This window comes from Strongylocentrotus purpuratus, unplaced genomic scaffold, assembly GCF_000002235.5.
Source record: "Strongylocentrotus purpuratus isolate Spur 01 unplaced genomic scaffold, Spur_5.0 spur5_contig_823, whole genome shotgun sequence".
NCBI lineage: Eukaryota > Metazoa > Echinodermata > Echinoidea > Camarodonta > Strongylocentrotidae > Strongylocentrotus > Strongylocentrotus purpuratus.
Genome location: NW_022145528.1, coordinates 405,505 through 424,630, shown reverse-complemented (window position 1 = coordinate 424,630; position 19,126 = coordinate 405,505). Strand labels below are relative to the sequence as shown.

Genomic DNA, 19,126 nt, shown 5'->3' with positions numbered 1-19,126 from the left:
AAAAAAGGGCCTAAAAGTTGCTAAAACTGCCAAGTGGTCAGGATGATGGAAGACGACTGGATTTTTACCCCCTTACAGTACTTCCACCACTTACAGTGTATTATGGTACAGAGTTCTGTCAGTGTCACTGCAACAGACTGGCCATGCACCCCCATCGTTACATAAAGTTTCCTTTAGTGAATGGAATCATAGATTGCATTCCCTTCATTAGAAGGCTATGAAGCGCTTAATTCCAAAAGGAGCTAGATCCACTTTTGATGAAAATTGAGTTATTAATATCAGAACTTTGTTCACTGAAGTACCCGTCTTTCAACACAATTATTTCCTAAATTTTGGAAGCAATTATGAAAAAATGCACCTTCTAATATCACTTTTCCTTTAATAGACGCCTGTACAAAATCTGGTAAACAATTTCTTTTTTCTCCGAAGTTAAAACAATGGATTTAGCTCCTTTTGGAATTAAACTCTTCATATTATGATGCAACAACAAATTTAATACGTCGGTAAAGAGACTAAAGCAAAGGCTAATTCAGATGTGATGTCGCAAAATCGCAGCAGCGCTACTGTCAGTAGGCGCTGGTCTGAGAATAAGGATCGTCCGCATATACAAGGATCGTCTTCGTAAACGCAGACAGACAATTGACTGTGCAGAGCGAAATGATGGTTCCTATTTTACAATAATGGCGAATTGAAAATATGAAACTGGCACAGCAATATCTTCATAAACAATGACAAATTCAATCGCAGATTCTAGATCTAGATCTACAGTAGTTATACGTATACAGTTCAACTTAGCCTTAGGAATAACATGACAAAGACTCATTCATTCACACAAAAATCTGACACCCTTACAGGCGAACCAAACCAAGCACAACACAGTCACACAGGCCAGGCACAGAAGGCAGTTCAGCTCAGCCTAGTCCCTCGCCAGCAAGCGCTAGGCACGGCCACGGTTTCGCTCATTCCGATCCCAGATCAGTCGAGTCACGAGCTCGCCCGCTCTACACTACATGCACTGCGCTGCTCACACATAAAAAAAATAAATAACACTAGAACTCACCTTGTAACTGCAGATAAAACTTAGACAAATTTCGGCAAATTAATTTAGTTGGTGAAATCAGCTCCTCTGAAATATATATAACCGTTTTAGTTATAATAAAACTGCAGTCAACGATGGAAACACGAGGAAAACAAGGATAACTTAAGTTCAAAGCTTAATTTCCGGGTTCACTCGATCTAAGATTGGTTGAACATCGCGTGTGCTGCAGATGCTGCTAGCTAGACGAACGGCGTTCGCTGTATAACATGCATGGTGAACTAGCAGCACGCGCACACGCTAATTTCTAAAACTCAGCTAGCTGTCGGCCCTCAACGTCCTAGGCCTTATATTCGGCAGCTCCTTGAAATTCTGGATCCGAGATCTGAAATCTATAACTTGTGCAAATAATTTGTCATTTTTTTCTCTCCAGTGTAGTGCAGCAGATGGCAGATTATACTGGTTAAGTGGATATGAAGAAAAGCAAGGTACCGTAACTCATGCATGATAATATCATGTATCAGCTAGCCTAGAACTTTAGTTTTACTTTTACTTTTATTTGCCCTGTTTTATTTTAGAAGTGACAAAAATAACCGTCTGCGTCTGGTAATCAGGTAGCCTAGACCCTAGGCCGAATCTATGGGACATCCTTTAGCCTAATAAAACTAACTTTCATTAGACCTAGATCTAGACTAGACTTAACTGTTTTTATAAGCTATTCAAAATTAACTAATCACGCTAATCCTACCAACAGATTGGAGGAGTCTCAACTCAGCGGAACAGCCGTCGATTTCATTAGGCTAATTACTAATACTAGTCTAGTCTAGGCCTAGACCGAAAGCTTCAGTCTCTACAATCGTCGGTTGTTCCACTGAGACTACGTCTGGCTCCACTAGACCTCCGGTTATAGAGACAGAACGACTGCCTATGCCAGCCTGTGTTGAACTTATTCCGCTAGATTTTAGCCGCTAGGCCCCTCCCACAAACTTGCCACGGCCGTATAGTTATGCCCCCAAAATCCCCCAAAATGTCATTTTACCTCGTTCATTTCCAATTTTAAATTAGGCCTAGGCTATAATACATCGGTTCCACTTACTAACTTGATTGATATAATCCGTTTAATGGTCCCTTTTAAGGAAATTATCGGTCAAAATCGACATCCATGTTGAAAATCTTGCAAGCCGTGTTAAACTCTCGCTGCCTTCAATCTCATCCCTTCTAGTCTACGCCGAAGGCAAAATGATTATGAAGGAAAAACTGTGCGCCATCTACACGTTCGTAATGGCGTTATCACAGTTTTTCCTTCATAATCATTTTGCCTTCGGCGTAGACTAGAAGGGATGAGATTGACGGCAGCGAGAGTTTAACACGGCTTGCAAGATTTTCAACATGGATGTCGATTTTGACCGATAATTTCCTTAAAAGGGACCATTAAACGGATTATATCAATCAAGTTAGTAAGTGGAACCGATGTATTATAGCCTAGGCCTAATTTAAAATTGGAAATGAACGAGGTAAAATGACATTTTGGGGGATTTTGGGGGCATAACAATACGGCCGTGGCAAGTTTGTGGGAGGGGCCTAGCGGCTAAAATCTAGCGGAATAAGTTCAACACAGGCTGGCATAGGCAGTCGTTCAGTCTCTATAACCAGAGGTCTAGTGGAGCCAGACGTAGTCTCAGTGGAACAACCGACGATTATAGAGACTGAAGCTTTCGGTCTAGTCTAGGCCCTAATATCACTTTAACTTTAGTTTATCAATAGGCCTAACGTTAGGCCATAGAGATTAGATCTAGTAGATCTAGTATAGACCTCTATATCTCAATGGCCTAGGCCTATCAAAATTATCATTATCAAAGTTCAGACTCGGTCAAAGAGTCGAGACTGAACTTGAACTTTGACAGTTTGACTTTGTAATGAAGGCTAGCCTAGAGTAGTAGAGGCTAGACCCTATGGGCCATGCTCTAGAGTTAAGAGGGTAGGGTCTAAGTTAAGTTACAAATTATATTTTTTTAAACTTGATTTAGATTTTAGGCCTAGATCTAGATTTCGGTCTAGATTCTAGAACTCCAAAAAGTCAAAAACGCTTTCTCTTTTGCAAAAATTGATTTGCGCCAAAGTGATGCCTAGACATTTTGTTGGGATTAGCGGAGTGAGAGAATAAATTGAATGTATCAAATGAAATGCATTGCATATGCTTTTTGCAGAAGCTAAGTCACACGCACACACACACACGCGCACAAATGTTTTTTGATATTCAAAAGTTGATATTTGATAGTTTATGTGTGGCATGATTAATTTTGTTAGGGATGTTATTTGGATCTGCAAAGACCGAATTAATAATACCCAAATCCCAATTGTTTTAGATCTATTCAAACATCACACAAGCAACTTTGGCGCAAATCAATTTTTGCACTCTCGCAAACAATGCCTCCTGTTCATCCAAGCGTGAACACCACACAAAAATGATACCAAATGATTTGGGATAAAACACTCTTTTATATTAAGATGTATAGACCCTAGGCCTAATCATTTACTGTACATAAATTATTTTTTAAATAATTAGCAATTTTCTTCTTCTAGGTGTAAACTTTTTTTTGGACTCACACTGTAGTTCAAATTAGGAGTTCAGTCAGCAATTGTCACTGGATTAAATATTAAATTTATGCTGTACAAACTACAATCTGACCATGCACTATCATCCTTTGCTTTCCAGGTAAAAGCAAGGTGCCTATATCAGCCATCAGGAACTGATCTACAGAGCGGAACTTTGACAGACTGTATACATCGTGTGTCTCAGAGAGTAAAAGTGGATTGAATGCCATGGCTCATCACACAAGTCCAGAAGATTACTCGGCCGACCTTAGGTACTTCTCATCTCTTTTCATCAAGGAAATACTGAACAGAATCATCTCAAGCTCTTCATCCCCATCATCTCCCACCCAGCCAGTGGTCTGTGATCCTGCTTATTCCTACATAGACCAGGCAATTCCAGGATGTGACAAAGATAGTGCGACTAATGCCGACAGAATGGTGAATGGTGCAAAGAGACTGCCTCTAGCCAAAAGGGTAACCTTTGGTGAAGATGTTACTGTTGTATGTTATGAACAGACTTCTGAAGGAGAAGATGAGAGCAGAGAGACCAGATTTTTGATGATGGAAGTTGATCCAAAGAAGGAAACTGTCATTGACAAGAAAGAGGAAGATGTTGGAAGTGAGCATGATGATAGAGAAGACTCCAAGGAAGACAATGCAGATGGAAATATATTGAAGAGGAAGTGCATTAGCAGTGTCTTGATAATGGAAGTTGATCAAAAGAAGGAAACTGTCATTGACAAGAAAGAGGAAGATGTTGGAAATGAGCATGATGATAGCGAAGACTACAAGGAAGCCAATGCAGATGGGAATATTTTGAAGAGGAAGCGCATTAGCAGTGTCTTGAAGGATGACTTCTTGATTCCCACTAAGGTCATGAATTCTGAGGTAGGTTCTCTCTTTGGTCACCAGAATGAAAATGGGGCAGAAGCCCATGGGAGCCACTTTCACAGGAATAAGAACATAGCCAAGGTAGAGGCCGACCAAGCAGAAGTGGAGGCCAACCAGTTGGTCAGTAACCCATCTGAAGTGGATAGTACAGTTCAAGGTAATCCAACAGCTGATTCTCTGTGCCATGATGATGATGATACTGTCTTGAATGATACACTTCCAAGTAAACTGTCATCTTCAAATGATGACATCATCGATGATTGCAGATTTGTACTGCAAAGCATTGTGGACACCACCCTCCATCAAACAGTGCAGAACATCAAGTCAGATGAGAACTTCGAGGTAGAGGCCGACCAAGCAGAAGAGGATGCCAACCAGTTGGTTAGTTACACATCTGAAGTGGATAGTACAGTTCTAGGTAATCCAACAGCTGATTCTTTGTGCCCAGATGATGATGATACTCTTCCAAGTGAACTGTCATCTTTAAATGATGATATCATCGATGATTGCAGATCTGTACTGCAAAGCATTGTGGACACCACCCTTCATCAAACAGTGCAGAACATCAAGTCAGATGAGAACTTAGACGGCACTTCAGATACCACTGAACAACCACCTATCAAGAAGATAAAGCTTGCCCTTCCATCTGACCTTCGAACCTCTAAGAACTCCTTTTCCAACTCCCCTGGTTCAGGCCCAGTCTGTCCAGAGGAAATGGAATCTTCTAGCAACCCATCTGAAGTGGATACAGTTTGTAGTACAGTTCAAGGCAATCCAACAGCTGATTCTCTGTGCCAAGATGATGATAATACTGTCTTGAATGATGCTCTTCCAAGTGAACTGTCATCTTCAAATGATGACATCATTGATGCCCTTCCATCTGACCTTCAAACCTCTAAGAACTCCTTTACCAACTCACTTGTTCCAGGCCTACTCTGTAAAGAGGGAATAGAATCTTCTAACAACAATATGCCCCACCTTGTCGACACATCTACTGCAGATGTAAAACAACTGCCTGTCTCTGAGACCACAAACATCAAAGCATGCAGTATAAAGGCCACAGTTTTGTGTGATGACCTTAGTCTTGGCCTATCCTCAGAAAAGGAAAGTGAAAATGGCGACGGGGTTCTGCAAGGTGCTTCAACTGATTCAACTGGTGTGTCTACATCTACCCCTGATGTGATGGCCGATGAAGATAAAGACAGCACAACCGTCATGGAACCAGCAGGAGTGTCTTCAACACTTCTTAAAACAAGCAATGTGAGAGAAAATGACAACCTCACATCCAATGATGACCTTTCGGGAGAAGTTTGTCCGCCCACATCTTCTCAAGATGTGGAGTTAGGTGAGGACGTCCTGAACATCACATCCAAGGATGAGTCCAATGCTTATTCAAGTATTCTCATCCAAGATTTGTACCTTGATGATTCAGTGGAATGTTCCGAACAATCAGAAGCTATCAAGTCAGATTTCCATTGCAACAAAGAAGATGTTCGGCTCCCATCTTCAGCCGATGTAGAAGTAGTAAGATCAGAAGATGTCTATGTAGATGCCATAGAGCCATCTCTTCGAGAGGATATTATGCCTTCTCCTGGATCAAGTGGTGATGACTTCACCTGCACCTTCCAGAAGGCATCCCAGGTGCTTGCCAGCAGTCAGGATGAAATGACTTGCTGGCATGAGTCGAGGAAATGTGATGACCTGTCACCCGAAGACCTTGATCTTATGACAACTGAAGATCTGCAAGTAACACCTTTTGTCTCGGTCAGACAAGAGACGGTGGATGAGGTAGTCGTAGGTGACTGGAAAGCTCTCCCTGATGAAGATGACAGCATGTTAAAGGTACCAGAGATACCTGAGGAAGGTCACCCTGATATCGGCCAAGAGCCACAGATCAACCTTCAATACGATGATAGTAAAGCCAAAGAATCACCTATGGAGGATTCTGAGCATCAGTTCCTGCAAGTTTTGGGGCTGTCCCCAAAACAGAAAATGAATAAATGTGAAGAACAGAGGGAATCTTGCCACAGTGCTGCCTTACCAACATGCAAGATGGACACTGAATTCAAGGATATTGAAGCGAAAGAAGAATATGACCCATGTATTCCACTGCTACATCCAATATCTGGATATCTTGGATGTTCACTAATTGAGAATTCTAGGCGGCTTAATTCCACTTCAAAAGTGGGGATCGTCGCAGAAATGAACAGGGCTGAACTGCTGTACGGGAACCTTGAATGTTCGCCAATTGAGGGTTCTGAGATGGAATCCTCTTCAAGTTTGGAGACAGCTGCAGAGCTGAGCAGGGACGAGGTGAAAGTCAACAATGACCAGACAGTTCCTTCTCTTCAGACACCTGTACAAGACAATCCCTGCATTGACCAACTTCTGGAGTTGGAAGAATCCATCTTCACTGAACAAGGTAATGATGCTTTTATAACAGTGGCATATCCAAAATATCTATTTTCTCCCTGAAGTACAATTTTTTTCAAATTTTCTTATGCAAAAAAGTAAATCTTTCTTGTGTCTTTAGGGTCTAAAAATACAACTGGGGGAGGGGGGGGGGGGGGAGGGGGTTGCACAGTGAGAGGGTTCAGTCATTTGTTGTACTCCATACATGTAAGTACTAATGCCAGATATGCTTTTGGCGGATGGGGATTGTGCGGGGGAGGCTATACTGCCATTTTGAAGTTTTGCTCGCTTTATGATAATACACACTTTTACATCCAAGTCCTATTTTTTTGTGGAAATATTTCATTCACCATGTGCGTCTGTAAACAGTTCTTTCATACTGTTTAGATGCCACCAAACTTTCTCTTTTCATACATCTTTTGCTCTACCGCAGTATGCATCAAATAACAATTACACATGTTTGACCAAATTAGGGTGCGTTCAAGCGATTTTTAAAAAAGCTAGAATCACAAAAATGAATCACAAATTAAAACGCCGTTAAAAAACATGGTTACTGCGGGAGAGCATTCAGGCGATTTTTCATCAACGCTGATTCCTGCTCAATTTGAGCCCAGCCACTGACCCAGTTTGACCCAGGAAGTATACAGTAGGTTAACTTAGCCGCGTGCTTTCTGAATTTGTTTACTGTCGGCCAAACCGTAAGCCGGCCAGGATAATGATGTTATAGAATCATGATTGAGATCTCCGTCCGTTCAAGCGATTTTTAGTGAACCAGGAAACAAAATGCATCTTTTTCACTGTTTCATGTTTGCTTTTTGAAACACGTTTATTTTTACAACCAATGAAAAATCGCTAGAACGCAACCGTGTTTTAAACTAAACTTCTTTGAAAACCCTGTTTCTAGGGCAAAAAAGTGTCGCTTAGAACGCACCCTAAGAAAGGTACATTTAATTTATCAAAATTATTTGACTTTTTTCAACAGATGCCAAGCTCCAGGATGGTCCAATGAAACAAAGCATTCCTGTCCTAGAGGAGGCACCATATATTGAAGGTAAATTACTAAATTGACATTTCTATTACCATTTTCAAGTGAGTGATATAGAATATGTGAAAGTACCTAATATTCCTTTTTTTCCATTTTTAAAAAATCTCTCTTGCTTTATCTCTTACATTCTCTCCTTTTCTCTCTCTCTTTCTTTCTCTATGTATCTACCCTCTCTCATTCTTTGATGGTATCTTTATATGCACATATTCCAATCTCCCCCCCCCCCCTCTCTCTCTCTCTCTCTCTATTTTATCTACCATATTCATATTTTCATATAATGAATCTAATCACGAAACACACATTCATCACAACAATAATAGCATTGACACCTATCCCCACTCTCATATTTTTTCCATTTTGTTCAGACATGGAAGTTAAATTTATTTCTGATCATCTCCAAATAGTGGTTTAAGCTAGTTCATCCTGTCGTGTGAATGGCACTTTTTGTTATGAAATTCACTTTTTGACACCTTGACACAACTCACTTGCATTATTTTTTTCCGTTGTGTTCAGACATGAAAGATAAACCTATTCCCAATCATCTCCAAACAGAGGTTTCAGGTGGTTTACCGCATCGCGTGTGAATCATGCTTCATCATGCAATTCATTTTTCTCACTATTATCCCCTTTGACACCTAACCCATCTCTCGTCATTTATATCATTGTGTTTAGACGAGGAAGATAAACCTGTGTGAATGATGATTAAATATGAAATCCATCTTCCCAGTCATAGTCACACTGATGCCTAACCCACTTTCATTGTGTTCAGAATAGAAAGATAAGTACATGTTAAGTCCCTGGAAGAAGAAAAAAACACTAACCCACCTCTCGCCGTTTATTTCATTGTGTTCAGACGAGGAAGATAAACCCATTCCGGATCACCTTCAAACCTTGGGCCAGCCCGCAGCAGGTGTTTTCCTGTGGAACCATTCTCTTGCGGATCCGTCCCTGACACCCTCTCTCACGCCGGATTGTCAAAGCAACCTTCAACACGCAGGTAATGAGATTCTTTGAAGAGAAGGTCGAGTTCAAATAATCTGTGACACTGCTCATTCAATTTATTCTTAATGCATGTGGATCATGTTCATAGCACTCCTGTCTCATGGAGATAGCAATATTTGCTCCGGAATTATGCTAAAACTAGAGTTATTTTTAATATTTAGACCAACTTTTATTTATTCTTAATGCATGTCGATCATATTCATAGTACCACTGTCATATGGAACTAGAGATACTTGCTCCGGAATTATGCTCATAATTTTTGTAAAACTAGAGGTATTTTCATTATTTGGGCCAAATTTTCATACCATGCTAGGTGTAGTCTCATGTATGTACTAATAGCTGTGTTCATTGTTTTTCACTGTAACTGAATTTAGGCAAGAGTGATGATTCTCTTTCTCTTTCTCTTTCTCTTTCCCTTTCTCTTTCTCTTTCTCTTTTCCTCTCTCACTCTATCACTATTCTATTCTTCCACACTTAATCCATACATGCCAACTGTTCAGATTAAAGAGGAACATTCCTCTTTTTGGGAGAAGATAATTATCATTTTAATGCAGGTGTTCCTCTTCCTGTACAAATTTGTCTGTAGTATTGAATAGGAGAGTTAGGATTGTTCCTCTTTTTTTTGAAAATAGCATAATTTGTACAGATTTCTGATTTTCAAATGTTGGCATGTATGTTAATCTGTGTCCATCCTATGTTCTCTGTTTCTCTTGTATGTCTATTTTTCCTACTTTTTAATGTTTACATTCAATATTTTCCATAACTCATTAAAGGCCTCGTATTTTCCATGTTATTATCTCCTTTTCACGATGTCCAAACAGATATGAAGACATATTTCGTGTTATCTACATCAAATCATTTCATGAATCTTGAGAGAAAGGAAAGTTACCGTAAATCTCTGTGTATAAGGCGCACTTTTTTGCCGCCGAAAAAATTGAAAGTCGGGGGTGCGCCTTATACACAGGTACAGAAAAAAAAAAGTTTTTTTTTTCTTTTTAGTTTTTTAGTTTTTTAGTTTCGATTTATGGCGCTATGCCTGGCAATGTCTCCCAGCTCAGTAATCAGTGTGTTGACTCACCACAATATAACAAATGGTGTACCACAAGGTGCACCGTTGGTACCATATTTACTCTTTTGTTTTTAATTTACATTAATGATCTTACACATTCTTATAAAAACGACATTGTTACTATTATTTGTGACAAGTTCACAAGCACAAATCAGCGCCTTCAACTGCACCTCGATGTAAAATGAAGGTCCTTCCCCGCGTGGGTTTTCGGTAACAAAACAACAACAAAAACTTTTTTTTTTTTTTTTTTTTTTTCCCAAAATAGGGGTGCGCCTTATACACAGGTGCGCCTTATACACGGAGATTTACGGTAATCATATTGCACTGTAACTCTTTGATATTTTGACAGTGTCAGTTATCACCTTCCATTTACCTGTAGATAGATTATGCAACATGGCCCAAGTATTAACAGCTTACATTGTTCTATGAAGACACTGATTTTTGTTCTATACAATGTTTTTTGTACTACAGCAGAAAACCTCAACCAAACCCCGCCCATTACCCCGGTGCGCTCTCTACCAGTATGTCAACGTAAGAGAAGGGTGGGGCTCTCAAGACGCCAGCTTGTGTACCCACTGCATGCAAGAACATTCTCAAGAAAATAGGAACACACCTTCCACCTGCATGACCACGCCCAATATCCTAGTACTCCTTCTATCGGTGTACCAGCATTGGAGGAGGTTATAGGGCTCTCTAGCATGTCTATCCATTACCTGCAAGCCCTCTCAAGAAAGTAGGAACACACCCGACCACACCCACTACCCCAGGAAGCGCTCTACCGGTGTACCAGCATTGGAGGAGGGTGGGGCTCTCTAGCATGTCTATCCATTACCTGCAAGCCCTCTCAAGAAAGTAGGGACACACCCGACCACACCCACTACCCCAGGAAGCACTCTACTGGTGTTCCAGCATTGGAGGAGGATGGGCTCTCTAGCATGTCTATCCATGACATGCAAGCGCTCTAAAGAAAGTAGGAACACATCCAGCCACACCCACTACCACAAGAAGCGCTCTGCCAGTGTCTTATCGTAGACATTAGTTTGTCTACCCCTTACATGCAAAGTAGAAACTTACCTTTGTATACTTATGTATATAGCTGCAATGGGAGTCTAGAATATGATTCTTCATGCCCTTTAAGATTCAGAATGATGAGTTCTTTTTCAGCTTCTGCTAATTTTGTTGCTCAGAAATGTTGAACTAAGGCCTAAAAAAAAAGATGTTGTATCGCCCTTTGCGACCGACCCAAAAATCTTGAAATCTACGGTCAGCTTTTTAAAACAGTTTTTTGTTTTTACCGTTTTTTAGGAAAAAAATGTATCAAAACATTCAAAACTTAGAAATATCAGCCCAAAGAGGGAGTTAAAAAAGATTTCCAACCGACCGACCCATGTTTTGGCACCCAAAGGGCAATAAAACATCTTCTTCTTTTTAGGCCTAATGGAACAGCACTAATTTCTTTTGTCCTACTTCACAAATCATTTTCTTAACCAAGCTAAAAAGAGAATGCAAAATGTGCGTTTTGTTTCAAGTGGAATCAAGTATATAATTTGAATGCATGTTTAACAGTCTTTAATGGTGATATCAATGTTTCCATTTATGTTTTCACCACTGTGGTCATTTAACTTATGTACTGTAGAAATGCACATTTATAGCATTCTTATATGTTTGTGCAAATTGTGTAGTATCTATTAACGTATATATATATATATAAATACTGAGAATGTACATATAGATTTATTTACGTCAGATCTGTTTTACATGTAAATCTGCAAATACAGAGTAATATATATTAAGAACACATACATATAATTTATTATACTAAATGCCAGTTCTATTTCTAGTTCTATGAAAGAACCTGATATAGAGCCGTAAAAGGTGTTTTGTATTATATTATAATGATACATACTTGCCAAACTACTGAATATTCTTTTCAATATGTATATTTAAAGCAAACAAAGATAGTTGATTAGCAATATTGTGTTATAGAATATTTATTCATACAAACCACTACCGGTATTAATTTGTCAGTTTTAAATTGACATTACAGAGAGTACAAATGAGCCTGTTCTTTTCTATCAACTGTAAATATATGTATTTGCCTATATATTGATCGAGGTCATTTTTGGAGGTCCTGATATATTAAATTTTTATGATACATTGGATTTCTTTTTCTTCTTTTTTTCATTTTGTAATTTCGATTTTTAGAAAAATAGAAAATAGAACTTTGGCATTGGAAATATTAAATGAATATTCAAGGCTGCCAGTTCATAGTACAAATAGCTGCGGCAGATCATAAAACTCTCGCAGGAAATAGAGATATTGGCACATGACTTCCTTGTTTCACAACCAGCCACAAAGAACACACCTGCGGGGTCTCTGCATCGGACCAGGATAAATATGATGGATGAGTTTATAATATGACAAACGGGATCGTTTGTCTTTGCCCAATCCCTCTCTCTCTCTCTGTTCCTCCACGAACAAGTTTGGCCAACCGCGGCAGGTGATGATTTTGTGATGATACAACTGAAACTGATCGGTCTCCTTGCTTGGGTGGTGTTGTATTTGTATAGAAATCTTTAAACGTGTCGAGAGAGTACATTTCGATTGTTCTTTAAACCGTGAAGACTTTTTTTAATGTACTATTAGAATATTTTGCAGTATGATTGTTAATTTCATATGCTGTCTTATTTTAATATTGCATATTTTCATATTATAATTATAACAGCATCATTTACTCGTACGTTCAAAACATAACAGGGGCCTAGTGTATTTTTTTCTTTCTCCTCAATCTTATATTTTATTGCAATATGCCAGTATCTTTGAAGATATAACATTCCTCTTTTAAAGCGTATTGAATTTGAAATTGATGCTGCCCATTGTTTACTTTTCGAGGTGACAGATTATACAAGTTAGTCATTTTGAAGCCTACTGACTTTTGAAATGTGGAGCTATTGTTTACATGTCGATATGTTTTTAGTGCCCCTTTTTAACAATGGAAACCAAAGACTATTTGTGTTTGTTGAAGTTTTTAACTCCGTAAAGATTTATTTATTACTGATTTTTTTTTTTTTTTAAAGATTGCTTAGAAATTATTGTTGCGCCATACCAAGAGGACTTTTATCTTTGAATAAAGGTGTGAAAAGTTTAAAATAATTTCTCTTTTAAGGACTTTGTTTTTATTGCAACAGGAGTGATGTTAAAGAGCAATAGAGGCTGGAAAAAGGGAAAGGAGAACAAGAGAGGAGAGAGATAAAGGGAGAAAGAAAGACAGAGAGAGAGACAGGGGAGAGGAAGGGAGGCAGAAAGACCGAGAGAGACAGGGGAGAAGAGAGAGAGGAGGAGAGAGAGAGAGAGAGAGAGAGAAAGGAAGAAAGACAGAGAGAGACAGGGGAGAGGAGGAGTGAGAGGAAGAGACAGAGAGAGAGTGAGAGAGAGAGAAAGGAAGAAAGATAGAGAGAGAGAGACAGGGGAGAGAGAAAGGGGGAGTTTCGATATATATATCTTATATGGTATGATGAAGTAATTCTTGGAATGATCGGAGAGGGGGGGGGGGGGGGGGGGGGGGGGGGGGGGGGGGGGGGCGGTACATAGAATGCACGGACTTGCTGAAAAACAGCCATTGGCTGAAGCAAGTGATCCGTGTTGAAATAAAATAAAATGAAATGAAATGAAATGAAATGAACAAGCTGATTTGCCATCCGGATTGGAGACATTAAAAAAAAAAAAAGGTGAAACAAATCATCAGGTTTACAGCCAAAACCAAAAGAAATTGAAGAGTTGCAATCGATAGTTGAGATTGATACCAAACCAATTTTTTTACAAAACTATATGCATTTAAAAGGCGCCAATGTGAATCCAATTGTAAATACAGCGCTTTGACGAATAAACGTCTGGACTTTTTATAAACACATAATATATGTACAAGGTTTTCTATCATATAGATTAAGGAAAACTTGTCGGTTTGTGAAACTGAGTACCGTGCGGTCATAAAACGATGTTGGCTTATAACCGAGAGTTACTTTTTATAATATTCTGGATAATTGTATAATGCCAAATGAAAACCGATACATGATAATACCACGCAAGAATAGGCAAGGTTGACTTTTATATCAGATTTAAAAGTAATAAATCAAAATGGGAAAGTCGATTAACTCTTTCATCGTAGTTTATTAACCAACGAGTGGGCACCTTCTCTACTTTTTGCATAGAATAATGAAGTACAACATTTGGTATACATCAGTGCAATAAAATAAATATATTTTTCAAAACAAACGAAAACGTTACTCTGTTATTATAAGTTACTATGTATATTGCTGTTCTAAAGTTATTGTAGAGTCGACTCAATTATCGCAATTAATTTACAGCCGGTGTTTATTGCTATAATACACTTTTCCACGATCTGACATAAGGCCTTAAAAAAAGATCCTGTAGGTGCCAAAACATGGGTCGGTCGGTCAGAAATCTTTTTTCTTTTTTCAACTCCATCTTTGGGCTTACATTTCTCAGTTTTGAATGCTTTAAAACATTTTTGTTTTCTTTAAAAAATAAATTCTTTTAAATGCCGACCGTAGATTACAAGATTTTGGCGTCGGTCGCAAAGGGCAATACAACTCTCTTTTTTGTTAGGCCTAAGGGTGGAAAATGTTTCAGTAACTAGACTATTGCAGAACAGACACATTGCAAGGGACAGAATAATTGTAATACTTGAAATATCGAAAATGCATGGTCACTTATACATTTTCACATTTGAATACAGATGTAGTAGGCCTAATCAAAGCTTTAGTGAGTGAGGAATGGCATTTTTAACGTGTTTATGCATGACATTATTAACGGTAAGTAGGCGAAGGAGGTTTATAAATATCAAGAACGGAATAATATTCTATAGGGGGATGGGATGGGGTAACTTCGGGCCCGCAAGTTCCGATAATTGATTGGGGGGGGGGGGGGGGGACTGGTGTGATATTTCCCAGGGCTGAGACTTTGAGAATCGAGCCCAGCAGAGTCGCTTAAAATATTTTTCCCCTGATAATTCTTACTGGAAAATAGTATTTCGGGAATACTGTGGAACCCTCCAAAATAGCTCATTGACTTTGATTACAAAAATTCCCTGACTAAATTTTTTTGTTCCTGTCCCTGTATCCGAAAATGAAAAAAGGGCAACGTACCGAGGGTAGGGGGGGGGGGGGGGCTTCAAGAGAGACCCCCCCCCCCCATAAGGCCGCCCCTATGCCCCTGTTATCACATTCTTGTTTCTTTATAGCCTACACGCTGATTATCATAATTATAAGACATCGCATCCTTAACTGACTATTTTAACGTTTACAATGATCTCCTTAGGTAAACACATCTGTTCAGAAGAGGAAATCTTTGCAGATTTTTGCCGGGTAGGTCTATATTGAAAACTCCAACTATAAATTGTACTTCGCATGCATTTATATCGTCCGATCTCAGCTAGGGGGAATAAGCTGAGGGCTTTGCATGCATACTCGTGTCAATGAAATAAGAATCGACTGATTTGAGTGACATTGGAGTAGCAAGTTTCCTATCCATTCTACTGTTACATCGGCTATGCGAGTACGGATTATTATCCGGAACCGAATGCAACCATTTCACGATGTATTTGTCCCTCGATGTTGTCTTGTCACTAAAAATAGTCGGCAGTTGAATTACAGTGGATAGAACTTTCGATGGAGATCCGGTTACCCGTTCCCGAAATGTAACGTCGGTATCCGAATACGTAAACGTGCGGTCCCAGTTCTGCGTGATGGTTTCGGCTGTGTTCGGATACCATCGGACGTCGCACCGAGTCATTTTGGCCGATTTGCGTTTGACTTGCTCCTCTCGCCGATCGCACATCGGCGCTGGACTCGCCCTGACTCCGGGAAAGTCCGGCAACTTTCGGCTATTCTTCGTAGAATGGACGTATCTGTCTTCGCTATTTTCAGCACCACCCCTGCTGGTGAACAACTGCCTGTATTGCTTGTATATCATGTGTGCCGTAGAACCTTTTGTTGGTGACGTTGCCAAGTTACATGGTGGCAGCGACGTCGGTACGTTTTCCGAAGTCTTTCCGAGCGTTTCGGCTGTTTTCGGCGGATCTTGGTTGCCGAGGGGTGCTTGGATGTTCTCGCTGCATAAGGAGTTGACATGTTGGTTGTACATCTTGCGAGGGGTTCCGTGAAATTCTGAAATAAGGGGCATAAATAATAATGAAAGTATTAGTAAATATCACAGATTTTTTGTAAGAACAAAAACAAGTTCATATCGTTGTCATTGATCATGATTCCATAATTGGCGGCAGGAGAAAATAAGTTCTATTGCCCCCCCCCCCCCAAAAAAAAAAAAAAAAATCACTTTAGAACTTTCGATTAACTCTGTCATTCTCAATTGTTTTTCTTTCAAAAATAATATTTCTTCCGTCTCTCTCTGTCTCTCTTTCTTCCTTTTCCCTTTTCTCCACCTTCGTCTTCTCCTATCCTGTTGTCTCTCTTATCCTTCCACCCTTCTCCTCATCTATTTCTCCTCTGTCTTCATTGTATCTCTCCCCTCTTCAATATAAGTTTCCATCTTTCTCTTACTTATCTTTCCTCTTTTCATAATTTCTAACCTAGCTGATTGTCTTCTCCTTCTCCATCTTCCATCCACCTCCTCTTCTTCTTCGATTCTTCCTCCTTTATCATCTCTCCTTTCCATCCATTCTTTGTTCCCCATCTTCTTACTTTTCTCAGTGTTCTTCTTGTTCTCTTCTCCTCTGACTCCCATAATCACCATCTTCACCATCATCACCATTCTCTTCCTCCCCCTCCTTACCGTCATCTTCCTCGTTTTCCTTCTTCTCTGTCTCCTCCTCTTCGTTATCAAACTTGTCCTCAACATCACCATCATCGTCATCACCACCACCACCATCATAATCGTCATTATCATTACCACTACCACTACCACCACCACTACCACTACCATCATCATCACCATCGTCATCACCACCACCATCATAATCGTCATCATCACTACCACTACCACCACCACCACCACCACCACCACTACCATCATCTTCGTCCTCACCACCACCATCATAATCTTCACCATCACTACCACTACCACCACTACTACCATCATCATCATCATCGTCATCACCACCACCATCATAATCGTCATCATCACTACCACTACCATCACCCCTACCATCATCATCATCATCGTCATCACCACCACCATCATAATCGTCATCGTCATCACCACCACCACCACTACCATCATCATAATCGTCATCACCACTACCACCAAAACTACCATCATCATCATCGTCATCACCACCACCATCATAATCGTTATCATCACTACCACTACCACCACCACTACCATCATCATCATCGTCATCACCACCACCATCATAATTGCCATCATCACTACCACTACCATCATCATCATCGTCATCACCACCACCATCATAATTGTCATCATCACTACTACCATCATCATCATTATCATCACCAGCCACCCACCAAACGCTTACCTGATGCATTGAGGCTGTATCTATTGTAGGTATCACCATATTCGATGGTCGGTAGAGTCAGGCGGAGGGTCTTTTTTTGAGCCTGTTCTCGATCGCCTCCTGCACCGCCAAACAAGAAGTTGCTGTAACTTCCCAAGATTTGCGTACTGAATTGGGCCGACGGGTACTGAATATTGGTTATTGCCGCCATTTTAGACCCTTCCTGCAGCTATTATCCAGAATCAGTCTTTAATGAAGATTGGATTCTCCGTCTCGAGAGAGCGAGATTCCGAAAAGCGAAATACCCTTCTGATAGATTCCACCAAATTATGAATGAAACTGCACTTCTCGCTCCTCGAAATACACAACGAATTGGATTCGGAAATTATCTGTAACCAACAATTTTAATGTTTAGTAGCTATCAAAGGCGCATAGGCCTCTGGTGAAATAGAGGTTGTCAATGCTTTCAAGTCAAAACTCGCCTTGTGTGATTTATCACTACAATAGCTAATCCTAATACAACAAAATCCTTTACAATTTCCCAGGAATGTCACAACAAAATCAACAGAATTTACAGCAAAACACCTTATCAGAAATATCAAAATCATTAACTGTCATCATCGATGATTGCGAAGGCTTCCATGAAGAGAATCGGTAAATGCAACAACAGAGAAGATAATTCTAGTTGAGACATCCAACTCCCTGCACAAGTATTATGATATTTAGCCGGATCCGTCGTCATGAAACTGGTATTAAAACTTTTTCAGCACCTGCGTGTATGACTGTCGCTGTTGTATTTTCCACACGGCACCGAAGATGCGTTGCTAAGCAACGCCACGGTTGGTGATGTTGCAACCTTTCCCCGCAGATGAATTATTTGTGGTATTGTAATGTGTTGGCGTTCATGCACTTATGCCAACTTGGCGCTATGAATAAATTGAATACTTTTGCCTTTTCCAGCTTCCATGTATATTCTAAGCTATTAAAATTAGTTATAAGGCATCATTTTCACTATAGTACTTTTCACCTTTGCCATCATCATCACTTTCCTTCTCAATCTCACTTTCCATTTTCATTTTTTTCATCAAGCATATGAATTGTTTTTATTTGTACTTTTGCCCGTTCTAGTACACCATTTTCACTCGTTTCTGTGTCGGACTTTGTCGTTTTTATTTATTCATATTCTTCTTTTCCCCTTTCGTCTTTTTTCATCTCCAGAGCCCCGTCTTACAAAGGGTTGAGCGAGAGAGAGAGAGAGAGAGAGAGAGAGAGAGAGAGAGAGAAATAGAGAGAGAGAGAGAGGGGGGGGGGGGAACCATCTAGAATTGTGGCATAGATGCCCCCACCCCCGTGACGCCAAATTCGAACATGATGACGCAGTTTCGGCATCATTGAAATTTAATTTATCAACTTATTTGTTTAAACCTATGACTATCACCCGAACATGTCCTTTCACACCTGGCTTGACACCGACTACCATAACATCACTGATGCGACCGGTTACCATAGCAACACGTATACGGATGACGACGATGATGATGCCATGAACTACCAGGAAGAGATGGAGATGAGCTCTATTTTCTT

The 19,126-nt window shown here is 39.9% G+C and overlaps 2 protein-coding genes across 2 annotated transcripts; one reads left to right on the top strand and one right to left on the bottom strand.

The window, feature by feature from the left end:
• The first annotated feature begins 4,168 nt into the window (after positions 1–4,168).
• Positions 4,169–10,884, top strand: LOC115922699. The gene is made up of 4 exons (XM_030982088.1): positions 4,169–6,944; positions 7,917–7,985; positions 8,833–8,976; positions 10,522–10,884. Exons 1-4 carry the CDS (start codon positions 4,190–4,192, stop codon positions 10,653–10,655), a joined length of 3,102 nt encoding a protein of 1,033 aa, XP_030837948.1. The 5' UTR covers positions 4,169–4,189; the 3' UTR covers positions 10,656–10,884.
• A 4,566-nt stretch (positions 10,885–15,450) lies between these two features.
• Positions 15,451–17,961, bottom strand: LOC105446985. The gene is made up of 2 exons (XM_030981883.1): positions 17,564–17,961; positions 15,451–16,235 (listed from the first exon to the last, which is right to left on the bottom strand). The coding sequence occupies exons 1-2, from the start codon at positions 17,751–17,753 to the stop codon at positions 15,502–15,504; spliced, it is 924 nt and encodes a 307-aa protein (XP_030837743.1). The 5' UTR covers positions 17,754–17,961; the 3' UTR covers positions 15,451–15,501.
• Between the last annotated feature and the right edge of the window lie 1,165 nt (positions 17,962–19,126).

Bases quoted from the DNA above. Each gene is read 5' to 3' on its own strand.
- LOC115922699 (XM_030982088.1), top strand. From the start codon at position 4,190: ATGATGGAAGTTGATCCAAAGAAGGAAACTGTCATTGACAAGAAAGAG. The intron at 7,986-8,832 runs GTAAATTACTAA...CATTGTGTTCAG, and splicing joins GGAGGCACCATATATTGAAG to ACGAGGAAGATAAACCCATT. The intron at 8,977-10,521 runs GTAATGAGATTC...TTTGTACTACAG, and splicing joins AAGCAACCTTCAACACGCAG to CAGAAAACCTCAACCAAACC.
- LOC105446985 (XM_030981883.1), bottom strand. From the start codon at position 17,753: ATGGCGGCAATAACCAATATTCAGTACCCGTCGGCCCAATTCAGTACG. The intron at 16,236-17,563 runs GTAAGCGTTTGG...CCCTTATTTCAG, and splicing joins ATACAGCCTCAATGCATCAG to AATTTCACGGAACCCCTCGC.